We start from the raw sequence: 9,798 nt of genomic DNA on the forward strand, positions 1-9,798 counted from the left end.
GCTGGGGGTCAGGGCTGTGAGGGGACACAGAGCCCTGTGAGGACAGAAGGTGATGGAGAGAGCTGTTGGACACAAGTCGCTAAGGAAAAGCTGTTCTGAGGAGGCGGCATTGCAGCCGAGATGGGCCCAGAGTGAGGGAGTGAGCTGGGGCGCTGCCCGCAGGGAAGAGCACGCCAGAGGGAACAGCATGTGCAACGGCCCTGAGGTGGCACAGCCTCAGGGCGTGTGCAGACCAGTGAGAACGTGGGAGCATCGCTGGATATGGGGTGGGAGAAGCTTAGGGGCCGAGACTGGGTGCAGCCCCTGGGAGAAGCCTCGAAATCGCTCGGGCGCTTACTCTGAGGGAGACGAGATATATGCAGGGTTTTACACAGGAGGTGACTGGTGACTCAGGTCTCCACAGGGCCCCCTTGGCAGCCACTCCCAGGTGAGTGGATATAGCGCTGATATCAGAGGACGACACACAGGAGTCACTGGGGTCCCCTGGGGAAGGGAGCCGTCCTGGGGCCCATCTTCCCTGCCTGCCTCCGAGAAGCCACTGGGCCCTGGCAAAGGTTGTTTGGCCTGAACTGCTCCCGCAAAATTGCCCACTGCCCCCTCCTCTCCCGAGGGCCAGGGAAGTGAGGTCAGCACTCGTTATTCATGGACCCTGTAGTTGCAGTTGCCTCCTCACTAAAATTTATTTACGACCCCAGATCAATAGTCAAGGTCATGCTGGCACTTTGCAGACAGCAGTGGAGAATGTGAGGGGCCCCACCTGTGTGTTGAAGCTGAGGGCTGAGCGGACAGATGCTCTGCCTTCTTGTTCCAGCTCCTACCGTAAACTAGTGTCTTTTCTTGGTGGCCTGTTATGTGCCACGTTTTTTACATTTTTGCAAAAAAAATTTTGGTGGCTTTACCACTTAAAAGGGCCCCTGAGTGTGGTGCTGAAATGCTGTCTCATTTTCTAAGGGCGAGAAGGCTGGGATGTGCCTTCGTGCAGACCCCAGTGATCGAGCTGTTGGCCCTGGGTTCATGGTTAATGGGTCGACGGTGTGTTAAATAAGATGTCTTTAAAGAGAAACACGCACACACAGGCTTCGTATTGATCTGCTGATGGAAGTGCCGTGTTGAGGGGCACGTGGAGACTTTATCCTGCCCTCCCCCAGCAGCAGCAGTTCAGTGGTCGCTAATTCGGGGCTTGCAGGGACTTGATAGACCTGAATCATGGGGACAACTGTTTATGTCTGAGAACTGGCCCGTCCCTGCCCCTCCCGCCCCAACTCCCCTCCCGCAAGAGGAGCACGGCAGGAGAGCCTGCTGCCCCCAGTCTCAGGCTGGCTTAGGTGAGGGTTTGACCTGCCTGCGGTGTGCTGTCATGGGGCAGGAAGGAGGGTGTGATTCGGATTCCCCAGACAATGAGCTTGAGGAGAGAGGCGGGGGCTCTGCCCATGGAAACAAGAGACTCAGCCTGAGAACCGCAGGGCCTAGAGATGTCTGAGTGGGTGAGGGCCCCACGCGGGGCTCTGCCTGAGCCCCCCACTTCACGGGGGAGACCTGAGGCCCCAAGCAAAGGAGGCGCTCAGGTCTTTGACTTGGCTCCTCCAAGGAACGGGGCAAAAATGTCTCATGCATGCCACTTTCTTCAGGGGTGAATGTTTGATCCTAATTACGGTGAAATGCATGTCGTGTGAAAACGAGGCTTGCTTTCCTCCATCTGGAAATGTCCCAGAAGTCCGCTCGATGTTTCAAAACGGAGCCAGCCACCAGCCATCAGCCATCAGCAAAGGTCCTATAGATAGTTCTCTGTGTCATTTTAGTATCACGCCAAGCCTTCCTGTGGACCGGTGTGCTATGCATGCTGGTCTCAAATGACACAGGTGACGGTGCCGGGCATGTGAGAGGCCTCTGATGGGTTATGATGTTTGTGTTCTCCTGGGAGAACCCCCGCCAGCAAATGCAAGGCTTGGGCAATTAGTATCCATACGCACAATTTAAATCCATTGCCTCTGATTAGATAAGCAGCCAGCAATGGCCTCATTTTTAAACAAACAAGCTTTGCTGGAACTCTGATGAATGAATTTGCCAATTAGTAGTCTAGGCCCTAGACTGCAGGCAAAATTCATTTGTTCTTGAGCCAAACCACGCATCATAAATCTGTAGTATGAAAAGCTCCTTAGGAAAGGCCAGGGCTCTGTTGGATGGAGAATTCTCTCCTCATCTGGAAGTCGGCTGATAGGTTGCGTTTCGTCTGGGTTGTTACTCCATGTCTGCCACTTCCTGGCAAGTCACGCCCTCCATTCTGGGCCTCAGTTACCCCAACTCTCACAGGTACAGTAACCCTTCAGCATCCAAGAAGAGCATGACCGTGATGTTGCTTTGAAATCATTGAGCTCTGCGGTACTGGGGTCAGAGGCGTGGGTTTGAAGCCCAGCTTGGCCACTTCCTGGCTGTGTGGCCTTGGGAAAGTTACTCAGCCCCTCTGGACTTCCGTAGCCTCATCTGAAATGAGGGAAGATCATAGGGCCTACCTGAGGGTTACCACGAGACTTAAATGACAGAGTGCATTATCGGTCATTTATTGCTGCATAAAAACATTACCACAAATTTAGTAGCTTAAAAATCACAAAAATCTCAAGTTCAAGTGGGGAGAGACGTGCTTCCAAGGTCACGTGGTTATTGGCCAGATCCAGTTCTTGTAGTTGTAGAACTGGGGACCTCCATTCCTAGCTAGTTGCGGACCGGTGGCTGCCCTTAGGTTCTTGCCACCTCACGTCCCTCGATGTGGCTACTTGCTTCCTCCGAGGGCTTTGCCTGTCCTTGCAAGACAGCGGTCACAAGGCTACGTGACATATTCACAAATGTGATATTTGAGCGCCCTTGCTGTGTTCTGTTGATTGAAAGTGAGTCGGATGTCCCACTCGCCCTCGGGGGAGGGGATCACACAGAGGTGTGAAGGCCAGGCAGGGGGATCCCAGAGGCCACCAGCAAGTGCCTGCCTGTAAAGGACTGAGCACAGGGCCTGACACTACAGACAGACACTCAGCAAATGCCAATAGTGGTGACAGTGCTGGTGGTGAGGTGACAATGAAGCAAAAGAGATAGAAGCAAAAAGCTTGGGGTCCTTTGTCATCTGGGCATCTTACTTCTGATCCCATTTACTGAAGTACCCTTCCTTATTTCCTGTGTGACCTCAGGAAAGTTACTCAACCCCTCTGGGCCTCCGTTTCTTCATCTAGAGGGCGCAGACAGCAAGACCCACATTGGTCGTTCTGACCGTTCAGTGAGATGCTGTGCACTCAGCGCTGTGCACGGCTCAGAAAATGCACCTAAAAATGGCTCCCCAAACAACCACCATCACACGTGTCCAACTCAGAGGGCACAGACAACGCAGACGAGCCCTTCTTTTGTCCCAGAGCTTATGACACTCGCGGACCTTGCTTTTTTTCAGGCGCATGCTGAGAAACAACAACAAGCCTAAGGAGAAGAGCGTGCTGATCCTTCCCCCCCGGGCCGGCACCCCCAAGCTCTTCAATGCTGCCCTGGCTGCAGCGGGGAAGATGGCCAGGGGGGCGAAAGGCGGCAAGCTGGCCCACCTCAGGGCTCGACTCAAAGAACTGGCTGCGCAGGAGGCAGCTGCGAAACAGCAACAGCTGCTGGAACAGGTAACGTGGTGGGAGCCCAGCCACCCACTCGTTTCAGCCGTGGGCTGGGAAGAAGGCCTGGGGACCTCAGAGCGTGGATCACACATTGAATTTTAGGGAGTCCTTTCCCTTCTTTCTATCCGGCAGGGCTTGTTTGATTGCGAGTGACAGAAATGCAAGTGCAAGCTCATGTTTCATTGAGAAAATGGAATTTATCGGGTCACATAATTTAAAAGTTCAGGCAGGGCTGGATCCCAAAGGTCAAGTGATGAGAATGGGATGCAGTGTGCTGGTCTGACCTCTCTGCTGCCCTCGGGGGTGGCTCCATTCCCAGGCCGGCCCCCTCGAGCTCTGGCTTACTCCCTCCTGGTTTAGCAAGTCCGACAGAAAGAGTCCCTCTCTCCCAGTGATTCCAGCAAAAGTCTCAGGGCTCGCTGTCATTGGACAGCTTGGGTCACATGTCAGTTCCTAAGCCATTTAATGGGTGCTCTGCAGAGGCCTGGCTCACATGCCCCTGGCTATGTTGAGGGGATGGGGTGGGTTCCCAAAGGGAAGTCTTGGCGTGGGCAGGGAGTGCCCCTCCCTCCTCGGATGAAAGTGGTGTTCTCATAGTTAATTTTGTGTCTGAGACAATTTGAAAGACTTGAAAAGGTGACAGGCATGGCGCCGACTGCCCCATCCCCATAAATCTAAAGGGAATTTTGAAATTAGTTCTGGGACTTTTTCTGTGACTAATGCCAAGAATGCCAATTAGAATGATCGCATTAATTATGGCTGCTCATCACTGTCCTTCAGGGAGGCTGCTGGGAAGGGGGGGGCGGTTAGGCAGGGGCTCAGTGGCAGGAGGGGACAGCAGTCTCCATGAGACAATTCAGAGGAGCTCAGTGAACTCAGGTTCAATCCAGGCCGGTGTCAGAGCCCGGGGACCCCATCGGAAGCCATGTGACTGCAGGGGACTGAGGAGTGATCTCAAAGCCAGCTGGGGTTTCAGTTCTCGGATGTGATCACCAATGGCCGCAGACGGAGGACAGATGCGCCGGTCTGGCTCACAAACTGTCCGGGGCAGTATCAGGCTGGCAACTGGGGTCTTCAGGGAGGCCAAGTGGACGTGAGCTCCGAGTGTGTTCTCGGTACAATGACCGGCTTTCCCTGAAAGGGGCGCCTGATGTTGGCCCCTCACCGGGGCAGCTGGGAGACGCGAATTCAATCTGCACAAAGCTGCCAGTGAAAGCCACTTCCCCCGCAATTCGGAACCAGGGCAGAATGGCGGAGTGTGAGCTCTCAGTACCCGTCCAAAGGCACAGTCAGAGTCCCGCTCTGTCACTGCCGGCCCTGTGGCCTGGGTAGCTAGCTCCTCAAGACTCCTGAGACCTCAATTCCTCGTGGTTGCCATATAGGGTGTCAGAGGTGAAGTGGGGTGCCCAGGCTGCCTTTTGTAAAAGCAGTCTGACCATGGCGAAGCCCTTGACCGAGCTTTCTGTGATTCCTCTGGCTCCGCTTAGAGCAGGATGCTGCACATGGTCCCACGGGGGGCACATCTGAGGCCTCGGGACACCCAACCATCCTGCCTTGGGGCGTTGTCCGAGTTCAGAGTGGACAGGGGAGGGTGGAGCAGGCATGACAAATGTGCAGAAACACAGGGACAGAGGGCATGGCGAGTCCCCCAAGATGCCTTGGGTTCTAGGAGCATCCTGTCCCCCATTCCCCTTCCTTCAACACTTTAGGACTCCAGCAAACTTCGGGGTCTCTGTTTCTCTCAAGTGCGCCAACTGCCCTCACTTGAACTCACCACCACCCTCTCAAGTGGGCCTTGGACCTCTGTGGACCCCCTGGGGCTCCTGGTCTGGAGGCTGCTCTGTCCCCACTGTCCTTCTGTGCAGAGATGGGGTCGGACAGGGCAGGAGGGGCCACGGGTGCCCGCTAAAGCATGGGCATTCAACCAATCTGCCACTGATACACAGGCCATGGCCAGCATCCATGGGCAGACCGCAGGCTGGAGGCTGGAGGTACCCACCAAGCCCCCAAATCAGGGGGCTCAGCCCAGCTCAATGCCAGTGGCCTCTGGGCAGCTCAACCTTTGAGACCTTCCAGAAAGGGGGTCAGGCCACATCTGTTCCTGCCCTCATCAGTCTTTGCCTTGTTTTCTTAGGGTTTTTCTCACTCAACCAGGAGCAGGCAGCCCTGAGAACTGGGTGGGGCAGTGAGGCCAGCTCAGCTTGGCAAGGAGATGCTCCCTCAAGGTCATGGCCTCTCCTGCTTTCATAGCTCTGGGTGGGGGGCCCGCAGTCCTGCAATGCAGCCGAGACCTAAAATGTCTCCCCGGGGCCTTCCACTAAATCCATCAGGACTCGGAACCCCTAAACGTGCATCCTCCGTGATGTATTGTCTGAACCAGTAAGCCTGATGCGGCTCTGCCGAGCCCTCCATCCTGAGCCTCCACCAGCCTCTCCCAAGGGGGTCCGACAGGGGGAGCAGGGAGGTACCTAAGAGCCCTTAGAGGTTCTCTGCCTCACCAGCCACTCTTTTGGGATTCCAGGCCAAGAGCTCGGAAGATGCTGCAGGAGAGGCAGGCTCCACCGCCCCTGACCAGCCTGCGCCCCCAGAACCCTCAGCCCCAGAACCCTCAGCCCCAGCCTCTCAGCCACCTGCCTCCCCAGGGGAGGCCAAGAAGGAGGCAGCTGGTCCTGAGGAGCATTCAGTGCGGATCTGCATAAGCCCCGGCCCGGACCCCGAGGAACAGATCCTGTCAGTGGAGATCCCAGAAGAAGAGAAGAAGGAGGGGGAGTGAGGTGCCCACTGCTTGTGCTCCCCCGGCAGCCAAGCAGCAGGACGCTGGTCCCCAGTGGTGGCCGCCGTGGCTCTCAGCCACCCTTCCTGCCCCGATATCAGCCTCTCCCGGGGCTGCTCTTGAAATCAGCACGTTTCCCAGTGTCCCTAAGTTCCCACCCTCGCTTGAAAATCCCACTTCCCTTGACTATTATTTTTAAGAACAACATTTTTTTCTGGTTTGGAAGTTCATAGACAGGGAATAGATAAGGCTCTAACACCATGGGATGCTTCGTTGGAGAGATCAAGGCTTTGAATGTTTGGGGTTTCCCTTCAGGAATCTGTCCCTCACATTTCAAGGACAGGAAGCGTCCAGCACAAAGGCGGGCAGTTGTACTGTCCTTTGGACCCGCCGGGAACCGGGATCCTCTGAGCCCGAGTCGATGCCGTCTTTGCCTGCAGCCAAGGAGGCTGGTTCGGGCGCTGAGGGCTTGTCCCCCCCAGACCATGTTCAGCCCCAGCGATGCCATTATCTCAGAGCAGATAAAACAGAAATGGGCCCGCTGGCCAGGGGCTGTGAGCATTTCTGAGCACCCCCCTACCAGTCACCCCCTCTCCTCAGCAGGGATTGACCTACCCCTCACTTTCGACACCCTTGCTGTCCGGGCAATGGTGGCAGCTTGGATGAATCCTAGGAGATGAATCTCCCAGCTGATACCCCTGAAATTCCCCAAGTCTCTCCCGATCACCACATGCTGCTTTTATGATTCAGAAAAGGGGGAGGGGAGTGATTCAGTCGATGGATTTTTTTAAATCCTCCTCCGAAGATACGATTATTGATTTTAAAGAGAGAGGAAGGGAGAGAAAAACATTGACGTTAGAGAGAGACACCGATTGGCTGCCTTCCGCATGTGCCCCAACCAGGGATTGAACACACAGCATTTCGTTGTGAGGGATGGCACTCCAGCCAGCTGAGCCGCAGGGCGAGGACAATGGGTATTTATTGAAAAGATCAGATTTGCAAACCGAATGACTCTTGGGGGGGTGGGGACGGAAAAACACAAAGTGGTATTGGGCCGTTTGTCTCTGCCGGGAATGATGAACACAAAGGGCCCGGTTTCTGGTAGGCAGTGCCCATTTTGTGTAAAATTACTGAACATGGAGAACTGCTAACCGGGCCTTTGAGGGCTTGCAAATTGTCTATGTTTTTTCACCAACCTAAAAGCAGAACTTTCATTTCCCCTGGGAAAATATTAAACATGTTGGTGGGGGGTCTACACCTCCAGGTGCCAGGGCAACGAACGGACTCACCTAGTTGGTGACATGTTGCTGGACCGGAGTGGAAATCGCATCGGATATAATGAGGAGTGACATCATTTTACCCTTTAAAAAAAGCTTTTGTTAATTTGTTTTAACGGCTAGTCACGTATTTACATGGGTGTGAAAGGGCACCCAGTAAACAATTCTCCCTCTTACCCCTGGTGCCCAGCCTCCCTCAGTCTCCTTCCTGGAAACCACGACTATTATTATGAGTTTCTTCCGCGTCCTCTCAGAGGTACTCAAAGCTTTCACAAGGAATTGTGCAAATTCATCCTCGTTCCCTTCCTTTCCAACTCCCCCGCCCCTCACAAATGGTAACACACTACAGCCACTGTTACTTTTCTCTTGATTTATCTGGGAGCATCTTCCTTTTCAGTACGTACTAAAAAGTTGTGGTCACCACAACAGAGGGCTGGATTCAGCCAATAAAAACACAGGAAGCTGCAATTTCAGATAAGCGGTGAATGGGTTTTTTTTCTTTTGAAACATAAGTATGTCCTGTTTACCACTTGGAGCATATTTATGCTAAAGATTATTTGCTATTTATCCAAAATTCACATTAAACTGGGTGTCTTGTGTTTTTATTGACAGCTCTCCAGGCTGCGGTGGGAGCCTCATGGCTGACCTTGGCCCTGAGGCATTTCCCAGCCTGGAAAGGTTTTTGATGGGAGGCCTCACTCCCTCCTTTGCCAGAGCCAGTTCTGATTGGTGCAGGAGGAGCGTGCTTGTTTTTTTGCACTCAGTCCGCTGCCTGGCAGTAATGTAACATCTAATGGTCGGCCACTGACGTGCATTTGCAACGTCTCCACTCCTACTCAGTTAAACAGACGTTGCAACAACAAATCCCACACGGGGCGTCCTGTCACTGGGAAACGCTGTTTTTAATGAGACATCTGGAGGTTTGGGCTCATTTTTTTTTTCTCTGCCATCCCCGTCGATCATTCCCACATTTGCACGACATGTTCTAAGGCCCGAGTGCAGAGAATGCTTCCAGCTTTAGCAAGTATTCCAGATGCATCAAGTCAGAAGCCTGTTGCCCTTCAGCCGCTGGCCCAATGTTTCCAAGTCAGGCACCCTCACTGTGAGACCCTATTTTATAAGAAAACTTTTTATACAAATGTACTTATTCCTTTAGGTACCAACCCTTGAATGTATATTGCTTATTATACAAAGCATGGGATGTTTGAGGTTCCCAAAGATTGTCCTGGAAAGAAAATTGATTTTGAGACCAGATTAACAGTGTCTTAATTGCGCTGAGCTATCTCATTAAACTCGACAATTTCACAGGACTTGGACACCAGATAAATTGAATTTGAGGCTGGCATTTGGCTCTAAATGGAATTGGATGGGTTGACCGCCAAGACAGAAATGGTATTGCTCAGAGATACTGTAATTCTGCAGTGGAACAGGGGCTGTTCTGTGTGCATTGAATCTCTACTGATTTAAAATGTCTCAGCATTTCCTGCACTTCAGTAGAAAATGAATAGCAAGCTATTTTTTTAAAACTACATAAACATCTTAAGTAAAATTGAAACCAAGAAGCTATTTCAAATTTCATTATCAGAAGTGTATTCAGCTAAACCTGGAATATGCTCATGTTTTCCTAGCAAACGTGAAGACTGCCTTTTACATTCTGGCTCTCATCCTGTTACAGTGCATTTTAATTAAAAGTATTTAGACAAATGTCCCTGGCTCGTGGCTTCGTTTCAGAAACTGACCGTGTATGACAGACACTTTTGTGGGGGAAGCTACGTGCATTTCCTGGCTCAGGCTCCCAGGCTCGTCTCCCTCTGACAGTTTTGGGGTTATCACCCGGCCTGCGTTCCTGTGTCTGAGTGATACCCCTGTGGCACCCCCTATCACAGCTCCCTGGGGCCTAGGATTCTAAGACCCTCCCCACTCTAAAGAAAGCAGCCCCTTTATATCTGGGCTCGCCAAGGTGGTTCACAATTTCCCCAACCCCCTTAGATTTACTCAGTGGTGCAGAGGCTAAAGAACATGGGCTCTGGGTTCAGACGGCCCGGCGTCCAGGCGCAGCTTGCCCATGTCCCCTGGTGACCATGGTCCTCTCTGGGCCCCAGTGATCACG

General features: G+C 53.0%; 1 protein-coding gene across 1 annotated transcript in view; it reads left to right on the forward strand.

Moving 5' to 3' along the window:
• CNGB1 (cyclic nucleotide gated channel subunit beta 1) overlaps window positions 1–9,373 on the forward strand; it is a 56,099-nt gene extending 46,726 nt beyond the window's left edge. The window contains exons 33-34 of the mRNA XM_053663207.1: window positions 3,431–3,644; window positions 6,160–9,373. Coding sequence (XP_053519182.1) covers window positions 3,431–3,644; window positions 6,160–6,411 — 466 coding nt within the window. The 3' untranslated portion in view covers window positions 6,412–9,373. The remainder of the gene's footprint in view (window positions 1–3,430; window positions 3,645–6,159) is intronic.
• The last annotated feature ends 425 nt before the right edge of the window (window positions 9,374–9,798 follow it).

Source organism: Artibeus jamaicensis, unplaced genomic scaffold (genome assembly GCF_021234435.1).
Source record: "Artibeus jamaicensis isolate MK-2021 breed Jamaican fruit bat unplaced genomic scaffold, CSHL_Jam_final contig_3152, whole genome shotgun sequence".
NCBI lineage: Eukaryota > Metazoa > Chordata > Mammalia > Chiroptera > Phyllostomidae > Artibeus > Artibeus jamaicensis.